The sequence below is a fragment of the Trachymyrmex cornetzi genome, unplaced genomic scaffold (assembly GCF_001594075.2).
Source record: "Trachymyrmex cornetzi isolate Tcor2-1 unplaced genomic scaffold, Tcor1.1 scaffold367, whole genome shotgun sequence".
Taxonomy (NCBI): Eukaryota; Metazoa; Arthropoda; class Insecta; order Hymenoptera; family Formicidae; genus Trachymyrmex; species Trachymyrmex cornetzi.
Window position 1 is genome coordinate 32640 of NW_017298398.1, and position 18143 is coordinate 50782.

The 18143-nt window shown below is 42.6% G+C and overlaps 2 protein-coding genes and 1 pseudogene across 3 annotated transcripts in view; 1 reads left to right on the forward strand and 2 right to left on the reverse strand.

Annotated features, from left to right (window-relative positions):
- Positions 1-287: 287 nt before the first annotated feature.
- Positions 288-972, reverse strand: LOC108763546 (uncharacterized; annotated as a pseudogene).
- On the forward strand, positions 760-16176 carry Mnn1 (menin 1). Of its 2 annotated transcripts, none has more exons than XM_018511293.1 (5): positions 760-1535; positions 2130-2440; positions 2655-2794; positions 2946-3688; positions 15693-16176. In XM_018511293.1, the coding sequence occupies exons 1-5, from the start codon at positions 971-973 to the stop codon at positions 15839-15841; spliced, it is 1908 nt and encodes a 635-aa protein (XP_018366795.1). In that variant the 5' UTR covers positions 760-970; the 3' UTR covers positions 15842-16176. The 2 variants fall into 2 exon arrangements, with proteins under 2 accessions (XP_018366795.1, XP_018366796.1); XM_018511294.1 differs by having other exon boundaries at positions 2946-3678; positions 15693-15805.
- The window catches only part of LOC108763553 (signal-induced proliferation-associated 1-like protein 1), a 77594-nt gene continuing 68863 nt past the window's right edge, over positions 9413-18143 (reverse strand). Inside the window, exons 4-15 of the mRNA XM_018511295.1 lie at positions 18016-18143; positions 17188-17436; positions 16499-16894; positions 15169-15380; positions 14322-14563; positions 14142-14248; positions 13764-13998; positions 13117-13491; positions 12610-12876; positions 10919-12412; positions 10566-10766; positions 9413-10493 (exon numbers count right to left, since the gene is read on the reverse strand). The exon at positions 18016-18143 is cut by the window's right edge and continues 23 nt beyond it. Of these exons, the coding sequence (XP_018366797.1) occupies positions 10241-10493; positions 10566-10766; positions 10919-12412; positions 12610-12876; positions 13117-13491; positions 13764-13998; positions 14142-14248; positions 14322-14563; positions 15169-15380; positions 16499-16894; positions 17188-17436; positions 18016-18143 (4159 nt within the window). The 3' untranslated portion in view covers positions 9413-10240. The remainder of the gene's footprint in view (positions 10494-10565; positions 10767-10918; positions 12413-12609; positions 12877-13116; positions 13492-13763; positions 13999-14141; positions 14249-14321; positions 14564-15168; positions 15381-16498; positions 16895-17187; positions 17437-18015) is intronic.

The following is an 18143-nucleotide window of genomic DNA, read 5'->3' on the forward strand; positions in this document are numbered from 1 at the left end:
ATCCCAATTCACTTTTTCACGTGCGAGAGGTAGATCTGTAAATTTTATCGCTTCCAATTTTGGCTCGACAGTGCAAAAAGCAATGGTTTTATCATGGTTCGTTACGATGGAAATAATTGGCGTGACGACATTCGAGTCACGCGGAACGCGCTGGACGTCGCGCTAATCAATCTCCCCCGGCACGTATCTATTATTTCCGAAAAAGCGGGAGGTTGATTGGCCGGCGCGCGTATACCTACGTATATATTTTCCGTGTCTATTGCGCGTCAAAAAATTAGACATCGCGCCTACGGGAAGCATGCCGTCGGTTTCCATCGGCGTTCGTAGTGCGGCGCGACGGTGGCGACCGAGTGGAAACGAAAGGCGAGTCGCGAGTCGCGACTGCTGACTCCTGTCGCAAGTATCGCAAGCCGAGCCGAGCGAGAAGCGGCTCATCGCGATCGCGACTCGCGAGCGGAGGAGCGCGGCGCCGCTGGACGGCCATCCGTACCGCGTACGTCGTACGTCCCGTGCAGCGTCGCAACGACACGCAACGGCCAGCAGCGAGTCAGCGAGAGCGAGCGGGCGGCGAGGCGGAGGCGGAGGCGGAGACGGTGAGAAGGAGAAGGAGAGAGAGAGAGAGCGGTCGCTGCCTGGCGGCTTTCGTCGTGCGGTGATGCGAGAGGAGAGGACCCGCGCAACGCCGGGTAACGTTCACTAGCGGAGCGGAGTAAACGCGCGCGCGTTGGCCGGACGGAGTCGGCGGGCCCGACGTGGCCGCCCGTTGCGTTGCGTCGCGAGTTTCTGTCCCCGAGTCTCTGGTTTCTGTCAAAAGCCGTGCGCCGAAACGGCCAGCGGTATGACGAGCCTCACACGGGCGTCGTAGATCGGCCGCCGCGCCACCGCCGCTACCAACGACGGTCGTTGCGTGCGTAACGTAACGTGCGTTGGTGTCCAACCTCCCAAGTTCGGCGGGGCCTTCGTGCGCGACATGGCGGGCTTTCATGACAGGGATAGGGCCCTGTTCCCGATCCGGAGCATCTCCGCGATCGTGCAGATCTTCAAGAATCAGCTGGAGAACAGCGCCGAGCCGGACCTCGCGTTGCTCTCGATCCTCGTCGGCGCAGTCGAGAACTCCTTGACGTGCAATCGCGTCTTCACGCCCCAGGAGAACGCCGTCTACGACGAGCCGAAGCTGCCGCCTGTCGAGTACCACATCGCCGAGGCATTGTACACAAAGTTCCACGCGGTGATCAAGGGCGCCGTCGACCTCACCGTGTACGACACCAAGTACGCCACCAGGGAACTCGTGAAAAAGGTGTCGGACGTTATATGGAATTCCCTCACCAGAAGCTACTACAAGGACCGGGCGCATCTGCAAAGCCTCTACAGTTACCTAACGGCGAACAAGCTCGACTGTTACGGAGTCGCCTTCGCTGTGGTGGCTGGTTGCCAGGTTCTAGGTTTCAAGGATGTGCATCTTGCCATGTCAGAGGACCATGCGTGGGTGGTGTACGGAGAAGATGGCACGGAGACCGCGGAGGTTACATGGCATGGTATGTGGTGCAAAGTCTCAATGCATTAGGTGTAAAGTTGTGGTATACTTTGTGCCAACCATAGTCTCCAAAGAAAAAATATTAACTATATATTTAAAAAAATTATCTTGGTTACTCGAATTAAACTATGACCTTTCAATCCTAATGGTTGGAAGAAGATGAAACAAATTATTTTTGTTTCACTTTAACTTATTGCACATATGCATCATCAGTTCAGCGAGTTCTTCAACAAAGAACAGGTCTATTCTTTCCTTCTTTTAGAACTTTCAACTGTCGGGATTGAAAGACCACAATTTAATCAGATATCCAAGATAGGTTCTTTTAAATATACTTTATATTTTTTCTTTGGAGACTATTGATCGGCACAAAGTACCACAACTTTATACCAAGTAATTTTGGATTTTTTTAAGAAAAGTATTTTTCTTATTACAATATAATATTTGCTTCTATAAATTCTTTGATACATGCAAAGTGATAGAAAGATTCAAACCTAGAGCTTTCGACTTACACTGCTTCTATTAAATTCTACTTTTATTAAATTCTACTTGCGACTTCAAAAATTAAGAGTAAGAGGTAATTGCAATTTATTACCAGGTAAGGGAAACGAGGATAAACGCGGGCAACCAGTGGAGCCTGGTGTAGCGTCTCGATCGTGGTTGTATTTAAATGGGCAAGCTATGGTATGCAGTCGTGCTTTAGAAGTGGCTACCATAGTATCGGCTATAAATCCTAGTCTGAATGCGACTACCGACGCGGTCGAAGTGGCGTTGCTCCAGCAGGAATTATTGTGGCTGCTGTATGACTTAGGCCATCTAGCAAAGTATCCTATGGCACTCGGTAATTTGGCTGAATTGGAAGAGGCTGCGCCTACGCCTGGAAGGCCACCACCTATAGACCTCTTTCAGGTTTGCGACATTAAAGTATCAAATAGCATCACTAAGTTTGTTTTCTATGACTAAACTAGTATATATTTTTGAAATTTAAAAAGTGAGATTGGTATATTTGATATTGGGCGAAAGCGAGAGAGAAAATTCTAGTGCAGGAATAAAAATAGAAAGACCTGCTGTTTATCTGCAGATATAATACATGTACATAATTATTCTGAACATATTTTTGTAGGAAGCTGTAAGATCAGCAAGAAAATACTATGGAAACGCGCATGTATATCCTTACACCTATCAAGGTGGATATCTGTATCGGCATGAATTACACGTAAACGCGCTTGCGTCGTGGGCCGATGCCGCGGATGTTTTGCGGAAGTAAGTATTTGACGTATGAGTTTTTAAAAATCTATTTTACATTCTTAATGAGTTCGCTGAAACTGCGTTTGGAGAGTGACAGTGAATATGTTAAATGCTTTATTGATATGCGGTTTGTTAGCGGTGAATAATATAATTCTATGCGCGGCAGATATGATTATTCGCGGGACGACGGGGAAATATACAAGGAATTGCTGGAAATTGCCAACGAATTGATACCGCATGTGGTGCGCGTCGACAACGCGCGTTTACTACGACAAGCACGTTGCTTCGCATACCTGTTGAGATTCTACGATGGTATCTGCCAATGGGAGGAGGGCGCCAATACTCCTGTGTTACACATAGGTTGGGCTCGCCCGCTGGTGAACACGATCTCAAAATTCGACGCCAATATACGCGCTCAGGTCGTCATAGAGTGCTATGAAACAGAGGTCAAGCAGAAGGAGGAAACGGCACAGAAGAGAGAGACGAGTCCCGAGGAGACCTTGAACAATAATAACAACTATTGTAAGACTAAGGAGAGAGGAAACGCGGCGCGAGATCTGATCAAGAGCCTAGAGTCCAAAGTCCCCTCTAATTCAGCGTCAACACATCCCAGTATTCAAGCTTTAACAGCAGCCTGCAGCGAGAAGATACTTAACAGAGATTACCTACTACAGGGTGGTGGTGAGCCGTTTGTCGCGCCGCCGGACGATGCTCTACCACCGGCGCCCTCCACTTCTCAGGAGAACGTCGAGCCCGAAGTTCTCCCGGAGGCTGACTCCGAGAACGAAAGGCCGAGGATAACGCTATACAGCCAGAAGATGAAGGGTCTCAAGGATCTGCTGCTCGCGGAGAAGCTCAACACCCACGCGATCTCGCTGCAGCTCACGGCGCAGAGCCAGGTACAAATCGGTAAGAAGTCGCGTGGCAGCGACGACGTAGGAGTCAGTCAGCGTCCCAAGAGGACGCGTCGGGAATAGTATAAGATCCTCGACCGACGTTTCGGTATAGTAAAGTATTGAAAGTGCCACCACATTTCTCGAGATTAACTCTCCGCTCGTGCTCGCCGAGCGGAAACGCGAGACGCAAACGGCCGGCTATCCGACGCGGCCTGCGCAAACAGTCATTAAGGTATACCAACCTCCTCGCTCTCGGTGTCTCCCGCTGATACCCGGGACGCGGATTCTCCTTGGCTGGACTCCTCCGGAATCTCGACTCGAGAGCGTCGTGATGAATTTTGTGCCGTTTGATTTGAATGAAGCCCTCCACGGTGCTCCTCTCGTTTTGCAACGACGCCGCGGGTCCTTGCGAGACAACGTTTACGTTACCGTCGGGGATATATCGCCGTTAGTATCTATAGAGTATAAAAGTAGATTGGAGAGAGAAAATTGTAGAAAAGTACAAAAAAGTTTTCCCCACTTTTTAAGTTAATAGACGGAATCGTGAGAGTCGCTCCCCCGTTGTCTCGCTGATCGTCAACTCGTGACTCGAGTATTTTTATCTGTAAATATTTCTCTTGATTCTTCCACAGTGCGTATAGAGCTGTGACTTGCGGTATAAAAGGGGAAAAGAGTGGAAAAAGAATCGAATATTGTACCTAATCTCTATCTTCGCGGGTAGACCGATCTTTTTGGAGCATAGTTATTTATTCTACGAATTATACAATTTGCCGACGATATCGCCGACGGATGCGTTTGTCGGCGATCGTCACTTTGTCATACGTATATAATCTCTTGTTGCACTCTTATTTATTGATTCACGTTTTTTCTATTTGAAGCTATTGCACTATTGATAATTACGATTGACAAGTTGCCGTTAATGTTTTTTACACTTGGTAGTTGAACTTCTGTTAGAATTACGCTTCTACGATCTAGTAAGGGAAACACATTCCACTCCGCATGTGGTGCAAACTAATTAAGTTCTTACCCTAAGGTATTTTTAAGCATAAAATTCTCGCTTATTTTTATAACTATTTATTTTCGGAATAACTCTAAGTATCTAGATTTGTAAGACTTTTCTATTTTACTGTTTGTCGATAGAGGCGGAATGAACGTCCGAACAGTTCATCATCCTTGATCTTTGAATCTGAGTCATCTGAGTGGCAGATGATGTTTTACTGCAAAATAGAATAGGAGCGCGCTTTTAGTATCATTGTATTATAAATCGTGTATCGTTTGATCGCTGATGATGCATAATCTCTCTTCCGTCTTAATATAAGAATGCGTTTACTCTTGTCCGGTGATGAGACTCGAGAACTGTCCGTGGCGTCTTCATTCATGCGCTCTAGAGATTCGTATTCGTTTTGTCTTATCTTTTTAATCCGTCGCGAAGAAAAAAAAACAACAGAATGGCGACCCTTACGATCGCACTTGCATTGTGACTATGATCATGTTTAGTTAATCGTCGACCCACGCGCAAAACCAGTAGTCACGCTTCTCCAGCTATTAATCGCCTTCAATCAGACGCGGCTCTACGATCCATCCTACGATTTTTAATTAATACTCTCTCCCAACTTTCGCAGGTGATCGATACGTCGCCTGTCTGTAGTACGTAAAACTCGCTGCATGCCGGACGCATGCCGGGATTCTTTGATGATGTTTAAAGCGGATTGTTGTAGAGTATGTTGTTGACAGGAATGAAAATATAATGTCCGAGCTGATCGACGATAACTTAATAATGAAGGGCGCTATCTTACTGTGATGCTGAATATATATATACTATATTATATTATATTATATTATATTATATATATAAAACAAAGTATATATATATATATATATATATATAAATATAATTATACGATTTAATAACCATAGTTGATAATGAGCGACGCGATACGATCCCGTGAACGCCGTGTCGCGACTATAAAATTAATTAAACGACAGTAATATTAACTTTAATCAAGGAACATGAAATACTGATATCGCAATGACAGTCCGTCGCCTGTGGCGCGCGCGTATCAAAATTCACGCAAGATTCTTCTGGGAAAGAACGATGTTGTACATCATTTTCTCTCGTTAAATTTTCGTTATCGCCTCTATTTTTTCTTGATATGAATTTAGTATTGCTGTTAGCGTTATCTTCTCTTGATGCGTATCGTCGTGCGGCTCTCTTGACGCTCACCGAGACTGAGTTTCACCGACATTCCGATCTGCCTGACTCCGAGCAGTGATTTCTTATAAAAAAAAAGGATCTGAAATGCAAATCTCATAATCATTATTAATCACTCTTAAGGATATTTGCAAGCGGCAGCTCTCTCCCGAGACTTATTAAAGCAATCATCTTTTTGATTACTACATATTTGTATAGTCTCATGTACATATGTATCCTTTGTAATATATTCTACATTACCCATGTATAGTCTGCATGTACAATCGCTGCTCCGAATTAGCTGCAACCAACGTCGGTGTGACCGGCTCTGAAATAAAGGAGAGTAAAGATTGCGCGCTTTATATGACTCTCCAGAAATGAGCGCTTCATCCAGAAATAAGAGCTCTCATGGTCGAAATTCGGTACATTCGCAATATAATTCTTTTTTTCTCACACACATACACACACACACATTATACAACACACACCTCCCTATATTCAGTATTCTTTCCTTGTCCACGATTACGGAGCGTTTTAAAGACTACAGGGATTATAATGTGCATAATGGTAGGGATAGTAGGTGAAGATATGGTGCATCAGAACAGTATTTTTGTATTTAATGGAGGATGTGCCCTCCGATCGACGTATTATCGGTGATGTTTGCGAGCGTAGGAAAGCAGAATGAAAACGATTGCCGGGACGGCGGCCACGTTAATTGACTTATCGTAAAGCATTAATACTTTTTCCGTAGACTTTTGTCCGGTGAGTGCAACCGTGTGTGCAATCATCGATCGCGCGGACCAGGTAAATCTTGCGTGCGGGTGAGACGAATGGCGACTTTGAGAAACTTCTTCGAAAATGATAATAACGAAACTGATGAGATCGTCGCGCGACATTCATCGCCTCTTTGCCAATCACGTCCTCTCGCCTTCGTTCGCAAACGATTGCTCGGAATTATGACACTTGCGCAAAGGATGTCTTACCCTTGCCCCGAGTTTCGACGTGTTCTTTGATAAATTTGAAATGGATCTTTATTAGTAGCTGCGAAACTAGCAATACTGTGAGAAATTATTTCATCTGTAATTAATCGGGCAATTCAGGTCTCTCGGGAATTTTATTTTATACTTTCCTGCGAAGAAAATACATTTCAAATTCGTCGAGATAACATCTCATTATTATAAATAGATTTGGGGTGAAGGTGGGATATCTTGTAGTGAAAAATTGTACACGGTAAATGGTAGAATCTCCGTCTTTTTATCTGTGCCCTTTTTACTTCCAACTCCGTATTTTATTCTAAGTAAGAAGGTAGTACTCGCCATACACTTCTCTCTTTTTTCTCTTCTTTTTTTTTTAAATACGACTACTCGAAGTTGCCTCGCTTTTTATCGTAAAGATGATTGATTGAGAAAGAACGAGTTGCTTATAGCATCATTTTATACGTCAGAGCATATTTTAACATATTAATTAGGCTTATAGTCAGTGAGAATTTTTATCGCAAAGGACAAATATTCTAGGTACGATCGTATGATCATTTTTTAATTATTGCAGATAAATATGCAAATGAATTTACAGTATATAGGAAAGTAAATAAGTTGTCAATAAAATCAACTGCAAATATATAAAATTTCGTATTTAAAAAAAATATACTCATGTCTATATTTGTTTTTATGATTTTCTTAGTAAATGTTTAGTGTATAGAAGTTTATCTATCACGGTCTGGATTGTACCTGGAAGTTTTCTGTCTCTCAGTGTGAGAACCATTGCTGTCGAATTTATCCGGTATATTTATTTATCTTTATGTGCCATAAAGCCTGCTTGCTGAACGTGCATGATTCATGCTGCATACTGTGACGACACACCGCTAGTTTCTTTATGAATGCTTCATAGGACTGATCAGTCTTTTCATCATGCGCAACTCATTTCGCTTGTGTTTCCATCATTTCCTTGACACTGGAGCGTATTCACACCGAGCCTCTAATCCGAAAGGAGATCCTAAATGCGAGTCTAGTTTAACTTACACGATTAGTAGAAGCCCCATTGTTCGCATTGCTTTTCATAGAATCGGCACTTCGGGCTTGTACGACATGACGAAGCTCTTGAGACAGAGAGTACAAACATCTGTAGAATGTTACAAAGACGTTCCAGATCCTTATAAACATCTTTCAAACATTCTTCGGATTTTGCATTGTCGTTCCTATGTTAGGTTTAATCAGCAAGAGAATGCAATTGGAAATCTCGGAAATTCGCGTTCTTGCCGGAACGACATCTCATTTGCATGACTCGTCGTGCTTTATTAATTTCCATGACAGACGGACGATGCGATACTTCGCCGGTTAAAGAGCTCTTGAACGAATGACATTACGAATCTGAACTCTCGTGCAGATGACTGTGTAAGGTTTCATTAAAATAGTTCTTTGACACTATTGTGTACGACTCTTTCCCGAGCGTTACACGTCGATTACCTTTCGCGCCTGTAAGATGCGCTTTGAGATTTATTCGCGCGAACGATATTTCATCCAGAACTTCGTAATGGAGATGTACTTCCACGTGAGGGCGTGTTAATTAGAGGTATGTAGGAAAAAAAAAGCGCTATTAGAGTAAAACTAAGTCCGAATGTTTAAACATCTCTACGACTAATTACACTTGCTAAGCATAACTTCTTATGTACTTAAGCGAACAAAACCGAAGAGGAGCCTCGGTGACGTAAGCGTTACACGCAGAGCTGCGTGAAATATTACTTCACAGTGTTTCGATTATAGGCAGTCAAATATTCTCTCGCATAATCACTTTCCTCTCAGAAAGCGCAGTAATCGGGGCGTTCCTCGGACGCCATTATACATAGAATAGAGATTAGAAACGAGCTAATTATCGATACACACACATTTAACGCATAAATAATAGACAGTGAGATATGGAGAATGTACGTGACGCTCGCAAGAATGGAGTAATATTTTGCTTGTCTCTGATTACACCGATAACGATAATCGCGTCGAGATCGACGGTTCGGATTCAGCCCGGACGTCGTGAACACGAGGAGAAAAAAAAAAGAACGAAGGAAGAAGGAGAACATACTACGCTATTCTTCCGCAATGCGATTAGAAGGATAGGCGTATCGCGACACAGCAACAGCCAGTAGTAAGCCGCCGGAATCGCGATGTCGCGCGGCAGTAAAAAGCCGTAGTTTCTTTTTATTTTATAAGGATACAAAACGCATAATCCGATCCTTCGTAAGTCTGGATTCTAGCTGAATACTGGCTAGATCTAGTATTAAGGACTGTCGCTGCTGCCGGTATCGCGACACGGCGGCGAGCGAGCGTTTTCGCGTGGTCTCGAATTGAAGAGAGTGTAATCGCAGCTAATTGTTAAACTGACAGAACAGTGAGACAGACAGATCTTAAGGCATCATGGAAATGTCTTGTTTTTTTCTGTGGATTACAATAAACTATTTTATTCTAACCAGTGGTAACAGTTCAATTGATCCCCGTGCTATCCACTCCTTACGTAAAGTGCTCTTCGAGCTGTTGTTACAAAAACATGGGAATATACTTTATATTTGGTTCTTTTCAGGAATGAAGATATCGTTAAAGTACACATTTCTCTTTATTGATAGACTCACGATTTTTAGGAAACGTCACTTTCGTACATTATGTGGAAATTATGCTTCGTCACTTATTTCAAAGGAGAAATTCCTTGCTGAGCGCGTCGCTCTTGTGCCGATATCCACTTTAGCGCGTGCGACGTTTCCATTAATACTCTATATGTATATAAGATTAATATAAAATGCGTAATAAATTACAGAATTAAAGCGGTCCTTAGCTCGCTAGTAATATTTGGTCATTTGGTCGCTTTTATAAAATCAAACGTTGATATTGCTTAACGCACGTTGCCCTCATACAGATGAATATCCAGACATGTACTTTGTCGGATGATCTAGATGGTAATTCTGTTGTCAACGCACGAATCCTCGAGTAGAGGAAACAGTACGATGGTAACTTATACTTTACAATATAGAATCTAATAAATTTATATAATACAAAATGCTGAAGAGATCGCCGAAAGAGTTGTGGATATATTATTTTCGCTCAGCGTTTACGCACCTCCACAATTGTCTACGGTTGTCTACGGTTGTCTCCGATCGATCTATTCTACATCTATACGTTTAGGCGAAGGTCGCGTTAATACTGTACTTACAAAGATCATGTTCATGATCCGACCGATCGAGAAAAAAAAAAACGCGATCGAAGTAAATGCTATCGATCTGATTGATAACGATTTAACATAAAGATAACTCGTTTAGTTCATGTTTGAAGAACATTGGTGATGATATGTTTTCATCTTCGTATAAATAACATTTAGAATTCATTATTATATTGATTATTGATGATCCATCGTTTGAAAGAACCACTCCGTGAAACGCCGGAGTTGCTGCGCGGCTGCGTGATTCTCATCCTTTAGACGGCGGTTTTCGTCTTCTAAGGAGAGTCGCAAGCTCTCGGACTCCTGCAAACGTCGATTTTCGTCGCGCAATCGGCGCACCTCATCCTCCAACGACTGTCGCAGACGCGTCTCCCTCACCATTCTCAGCTCGAGAGTGGATAGATGAGACTGCAAGTCCGAAACGGGATTCCTGCGAAAGATACAATGTTCTCATTAACTGTTTAATATCGCGTGCCCGATCAAATTCTGTATATATGCTTACGCGTTTGGATTGCATCCATCGATGAGCCTATCATCGGACCATTCTTGAGGATGCTGCTTCGTCGATCTGTTGGAATCCGCATGTTGGTTTTTCCAACAGTCAACATTTGTGTCGTTATGAGACTTTACGTCTTTGATCGGCGTTAGATTATTGTGCGGTTTTATAATTGGATGAAGTGGTTTCGTGACACGCGGCGATAATCTAAAGAAAAATTATTACGTTACTAAGCGAATTATTTACCTAAAAATTTCATTTTTGTATTTTATTATTTATAACAGAATCGTATATTATATTTTGTGTAAGTAAAATTTAATTTTTCGTAATTAATCATTAAGTTTTATAATTTTCCACACCTTTCCTCTTTCGACAACTTATTTTCGCTCGGCGCCGGACTCGAGGCAGTACTGGCGTTCGAAATCACCGTGGCTGGCCTGGCCATCGTCAGAATCACTTCCGAGCCATTGTTTCCGTTTTCCTGTCCATTCGCGGGCAACACGCTCAAGGTAGATGTACTGTTGCCGCACAGGTTCTCTCTGGATCTACATCTGTTTTGAATCTCCAGCATATTATTGTTCATCTTATTTGAGTTTTGATTCGGGCTCATCACGCTGTTCACGAGATTGTTGTTAATGATCTGGTTGTCATCAGCTATGTAATCAGGATTGATCAATCTCATGAGGTCTTCCTGCAACGTGCTGGATGTCAAGTTCGCGGAATTCCGGTGCGAATTCCTCATACCAGGCTTGGGTCGAGGACTTTGGTTTCTAGAGCTGCCGCTGGATGGGGTGCGATTGCCGCCGCGATGTTTGTTGGCACGTCGCAGTCTCGGCGACACACTGCCTGAGCCATTCGAGAGCTCATCCTCGCTGGGCATCGTAGTCACCTCCGAACAATTGACGTCAGTTATTCTCATTTCTGGTGGTAGACTTGCTGGGAAATCCTTCGACTGTCGGTATTCAACATTTACTTTGTGAGGCACTGGTCGCTCTGACATGCTGGTTTTCAAGCAGGTAACTTTCTCGCCTACTTTGAAGTCATGCGGCATTTCATATTTTATGGGATCTCGATTGTGTTCTCCGTTACTGTCGTTATTGTGCTTCCTTTCGTTACCATGTTGACATTCCATTTCATATTTGGCCATCTCCATGTCGTACTTGCTATTTCTTCTCTCATAAATATCCTCCGAGTACTCGTAGCCGATCCTCTTTTCGTGAGCTCGTACGTCGTGCTCATACTTGACCGTCGGTCGTTCGATTACTTTCTCCTCTTGCATCTCGTACTTTGAATTCCTTTCCGCTTTTGTGGGCGTCTCATAGTCATATTTGCCGCCGGATTGCTCGTACTCGTACCTGCCGAGATTGTTGTTGCTGCCTGATTTTGGTAAACTGTAAACGGCATTATGAGCCAATGGCAGAGAATTTGATGCGCCAAGTTTCTGATGGCCGTGATGTTGTACGTCATTCTTATGGAGCTCCCTTTGAGACGCATACAGGTTTTCTTGCTTGATCTCGTACCGTTCTTTTTGCAATTTTACGTAATTCGTTGTTACGTGATCCTGACCGCGATGCGCATTTTCTAGTTGCCGTTGATAATTCTCGTGTCGCGCGTTTTCCTGGATCATTTTTGATGATACGTAATTGCTCTCTTTCGTATAATGCTCGTGACTATGATCACGATGCTTTGAACTGTCCACAAGTTGTTTGGCGCTGACGTAATGGGTTTTATCTTTCTTCTGGCCGGACTTGCTGGGTGTTACAGCTTGGTAGTTCTGTCGCACTGGTAATGGAGGTGGCGTGCCGTCCGGGCGGTGATTACCGTCTTGATCTTGCGGTTCCAGAAGCTCGTACCTGAAACAAGAAGTACTTTGGTCCCTTCGATTCGTTTGTCAAGCCTAAAATGGTTATCTATATTCATTGGATTCGACAAAGAATGTGGTATTACACGCAATTTTGTACGTTCAACGATCGACAGTTCAAAAAGAAGGTTTGTTAATATTATGATGATCCATGTAAGGATTAATACAATCTCGATGTTAATCACTCACCAACGATCATCGGCACTACTGTGTCCGCTACTGCTGCTAGTCATTGTACCCTCCAATGGAAACCGTGGATCGTTGAACGATCTAGAGCTTGATCCAGTACCGTACCCGGAGCTGTTGCTCGATCGCGGCGGACTGAATGATCGTTCATATCGCCGTTGATGCGACATCGCTGTTTGCTGACTCGGTGTGTTATCCGCGCTAGTTACATTCTCATAATCCCCTTCGTAATTATTCGCCAGATAATGACAGTTTTGCAGCGTACAGCCTCTGTCGTATAAAAAAAAAGAAAAATTTATCGAATAATTTAATTTAGTTAATCTAAAACTAATTTTTAGTTAGTTTTGTCATTCTAACTATTTAATTTAAAAGTTAAAACTTGAATTCATAAAAGCGTAAGAAAATTATCATAAGATTGGTTAATTTTATATTCGATTTTCTTTATGAAACAATTACAAAAATCGATTAAAAGCTAAAAAAGCCGGGATAAGATAATTCAGAATTCTGTACCTTCGCGGATTTCCTTCATTGGTCGGTGGTATTACAGTGACGGTAACCTGGACACTGGTCTTCAGTAGATCGACCATTTGATCATGACTCAAGGTCGACACGGCTACCTTGCAAATCTCGACCAACCTGGATGCTTGCCTCAGGCCCGCATGCCATGACAGCCCCATACTTTCGACCTGCGTCACAACGCCGTCGGGCTGAACGTGGAAGCCCAACTGTCCGACACCGTTCCTCTTCAACGACAGTTCTGAGGCTGGCGCGCCTTGAGTTACGGCACGCAGCCGAGCTACAATTTCCATTAACTCGTCCCTCTCGCCGTAATCACCGCGTACGTGTATAGTAATGCACTCGCCTTGATGATGATACAATCTTAAGCTGTACCGCAAAGCAAAGCAAAAATGTTAGTCTGCAATTAATCGTCCGATTTCCAATCGTCCGCGAGCGTTTTTACGATACTTAAACTAGTCATGAATAATGCGGTAAGTGGCGGTTGCACGATTTAGTAAGCAACTCGAGAAAAAATTATTACGATTGAAAACTGAAGGACTTAATTTTTTTTATCAACGTTAAGAAGTTAAATTTCAAATCAGTAGATGTGCGTGCAAGTAATAAATTAATTTGACATATTAAAATTACAAGACATTTACCTGTTTGTTTGGGCGTGCCATCCGAGCACGCTCACGCATGGAGTGACGAATACTATTTGTCTGGAGTGCTCTTCGATCAATACAATGGTATCTATGCTTATTCCTAAATAACAATCGGTATTCTGATTGCTGTCTTCGAGTACGACTTGCCAGCAAATCGCGCCGCGTTGAGACGCGTCACAAGAGAGTCTCGGTCGCACCGTTGTCTTCTTCTTGGTGCTGAAGGAGAGCATCGCTGTTCCGCAAAAAGAAAACAATAAGCTCAAGAATTAAAATAATTTTGATCTAATATTAAATAAATTAAACGATAATTTAATTACCACTGTGTCATTATGAATTACTTATTATAAACTAGAATTTATTAAAATTTCAACCTACAAAATTTCTGGCCTGTGTCGACAACTGTGGTAGTAGTATAGTTCGTAGCAAGATCCTTCAGATATTCCTGTCTTGTCCTCGTGGCCATCGTGGCGAATTTTTCGGATCTAGTGAAAAATATATTCAATTTCATTAATCTTATCGACATATAAAACTGAGAAAGAAAAAAAGTTAACTTACCTGTGAGCCGCATTTTCGGCATTTATGACTTTCGCCAACATAAAATCCGCAAAAGCCTTTCCTTTTGTGAACGTAGCACCCTGCGGGACGGGCGGTCCAAAGATGGGCACTTCTTTGCTCCTGGACACCGCTACGCTGTATTGCGTGTTCTCGGTACAAGGATTTATGGCTCGCACAATGATAAATACATGTTGAAACTGGGAGCGTATTCTTCGTGGACTGAACGGCAACGCACCGGGTTCCTGGAGAAACAATTATTAATTATAGGCATTAATTAAGCTTGCATTAAACTACACAAAAAGAATGATTTTGCTAAAGTATTTAAAAATTTAGTTAGACAAATCTGAAAATAATTTTATTATCAAAATAATTATGTCGGCCGTTCAAACATAATGGTGCAAAAAGCTTTGACATTGTAGCGACCAACTTGACCGTCCTATAACATAATTATTTTGATAATTCAACAAAATTATTTTCAGATCTGTATCTAGCTAAATTTTTGAATAGTTTTAGACGGTTTTTTCCGTACTGTTTTCGTATACATAAAACATGCGAACCACCTGTTGAATATCTAGCTGAATTTAAAGAACCGGTATTGCGGATGCAAATAAATTATTTCACAAATTCTAACACAAGTACGCGACATACATTGCGATTAAATATTCAGCGACATGAATCACAGGGGCGCGATTGCGATGTCTCACGTATCTTATTGCAGAAGGATCTGAATAATAAATTTAGTGAGTCGCAAGAGAGCCGTGCGTCATATTCATGTTTCATCGCATAGTCATTATTACACAATTGCGTAATCGTGCGGCCTTAATTTACGGCCGGTATAAAACTGTACCTGAAAAACTATCGTGACTATGTCATTTCCGATGTGCCTCTTCCTCAGCAGCTGCTGCCGGTTATTAGGCGTGAAGGGTAGCATGGTAGACACGTGAAAGGTGACTTCCGTCCCGCGATGCGTCGCCGCTACAGCGTGTGTACCCGTCGAGTCAGTTCTGGTGTCCAGTCCAGCCTTGTAACCCTCGAATCCTCGCAGTCTTATTCTTTGGCCTGGCATGAAAACATGCAATTATCTCAATTGCCCGGCGCGCACCGAAGAATTGTCGGTCGCATTACGCGTCTTCAGGACGTGCTTACGTTTGCACGTCGAACGGCGTTGTCAATCCTATTTTCTGCGATTTGGTCGCACATAGTTGTTACGTTAAAATATAATTGTCAAACGTAATCATAGCTTTTCAAAGGATGCAAAATAAGACAAAGAAGCAAAAAGCATGTCAATGTTTTATATCAAACGATCTAAGTTTACGAAAAAAGGAAAAAATGTGTTTATACAAATTTCTTTGAATCGTTTGTTGTTTTCAGAATTACGTAGAGAAGCTGATAATCGTGTCCACGAATTAACACGAGATAACCATCGGCCAGACACCCACAGAAGCGACGCGAAACACAACGCGCGACGCGTGAAGAAAAAAAAACAGGACGTACGTTTCTCTTTTAGAAAGCGACAGTAATCGTTAATAAGAATAAGTAAGGCGATCGTAAACACAACAATTCCATTCGGATAGTCCGTACGTAACGACCGCGAAATTACGCGCGAGTTTGCGGATGATTAGCGTTACGAAGTACAGTAAGCAAAATCATTCCGGGACATTGAATCGGTTAATCGCCGACAAAGCGAGTCAAACTATCCGCGAAACGACTGGTGGATCGCACGTAAGACCCAAGTGTAAATCGCTTTTCTGGCTGATTTATTTATGGCGTTTACGAGAGAATTTTATCGACTTTCAACGAGACTTCTTCAACTCGTTACACTGTGTTGACTCGCTTGTTAATGCAAACGTGAAAACTTTCCAGCTGTAGATCCTCTAATAGATAACAATAAGTAAAAATTATAAAAATTAAAGGAACAAATTTTTAACATTAATATGAATAAAAGTGAACAAATGTTGTTGACAAGATAGACGCTAAACATTTATGCTAAAGTGAAAGCATGATATAAATGCAAACCTTATGTTTTGTAAATATTTTTTTACCTTCATTGATTTTTATATAGCAAAACATTTATTTATATATTTTTAAGTACTTTTAATTTTTTTACTTGTAGGAACGTATTTTGATTTTAGCTTCAATATTTAAGAGCAAAAGTTATAATAAAGAGCATTGCGTACCAATGGTGTCCAAGAACTCCAGGAAGGCCGGACCGGCGTGCTGATTGTTGTACATCTCTTCTTCGGATCTCTGGCCGGATCGGCAATATAGCACGCCAACTTTGTACTTATTGGACAATCCCTGCTCATCCAACCTGGCTAGCGCTTCCTCGGCGGCAGGCGTGCCGAGCCTCAAACAGCCCAATTGTACCTCCGGCGCAACCAGCTCAAGGAGTTCCCTTGTAGGCGGTCGGCCTTGCGGCCTAATGCCGAGGGCCTCCTCTGGCACAGAGCCACGTAGCGTTAGTAATTCTGATGTGCGCACGATCACGCGGTACTGATTGACATCTTTGCGGATACTGATAGCTACCGGTCCCAGTTGTTCATCCATGCCGAACCAGTTCTGATGCTCTCGTCCTGCAACAAGATTTCGTTCTCTTTATATCCCGCCCATGAGATACTTGGAGCGAATAATCGACTGCGTAGAATTTTTTATATTTATATACTTCTAGTTTATATATTTTACTTCAATTATCAAGTAGTGCAGCGTAGCAAATTATTTTATAATTTCATAGTGTTAATTGACTTGTCGTCAAATCAAAAGTTTTGATTTAAAAAAATTAAATTTCCGTTTATAATACACGCATGTAATCACGCAGATATCTCGCGACAAAAGATTTAGGCAAGCAGAGATGCGCGTCTTTACTTACCGAGAAAGTATCGCCGATAGTAATAGGCCCCTTCATCGACGCTCTCGATGGGCAGGGGCCGTTTCTGTAGTGGACAAGTATTTTTCCACAAAGTCTCACCGGGTAGGGGCTCCAGGACGGAGACACCGTAAGACAACGATGGTCTGTGAATTCCGTTAACCTGAGAGCAGCGAGTGAGGCCAACCTCGCGCTCCCCCTCGCCGCCGATCTCGTTGCGGAAGAAGGGACACGACTCCAACAGATCATTACCTGAAACCGTCAGTGAGAACATTAGCATGATTCTTTTAAATTCTTTTCATTTGTACTAGATTGTCAAAATATCTGAATCACTCTTCGATTTTTACGTACAAATTTAGTCTAAAACAATAACAATTATTCCTCAAAATAAAGATCATTTAATAACAATTTGCCACCAGTCTGCTAGCTGTCGAATTTGGTTTCGTTATCATTCGAGTTCCTTAGATGCGAAGAACTCATGACAAGCTGCTTCAACTTGCTCAACAATTTCGAATCATTGTCCTCGCAAGAAATGTTTCATTGAGCGAAACAGAAGTTAAATGATGCAAGAAATGATGCAAGAAGCGAAACCTAATTAAACGATGCAAGAAATGTATGTCAGGTGCGATAAAACCTCGATGCCATCTAGATTAATGGTACCAAGACTAAATCCGACAGTTAACAGACTGATGGTGAATGGTTATTGAACATTGATGGTCTTTACTATTCGAGAAACAATTGCCGTTGTTTCAGAATGTACGTAAAAACCGAAGAGTAAATTAAAACTTTTTTGACAATCTAGTATAACTGTTTTTTTCTTTTTTAACATACCTTTTCCATCGCCGGCGTCCTCCTCGGGGGTCTCGTCAGGCGTGGATGCTCTCAGAGCACTGGCGGCGGACGCTCCGGTGGCCGTGTTTCTTCTCCTGGCCAAGAGAATTCCTCGGAGCTTCGCGGCG

What these genes read in the sequence shown, in the direction of transcription:
- Mnn1 (XM_018511293.1), top strand. Translation starts at nt 971, where the DNA reads ATGGCGGGCTTTCATGACAGGGATAGGGCCCTGTTCCCGATCCGGAGC. An exon ending in CGCGGAGGTTACATGGCATG is followed by an intron (nt 1,536 to 2,129) that starts GTATGTGGTGCA and finishes ATTTATTACCAG; the next exon opens with GTAAGGGAAACGAGGATAAA. An exon ending in GCAGAGCCAGGTACAAATCG is followed by an intron (nt 3,689 to 15,692) that starts GTAAGAAGTCGC and finishes TGTTGTTTTCAG; the next exon opens with AATTACGTAGAGAAGCTGAT.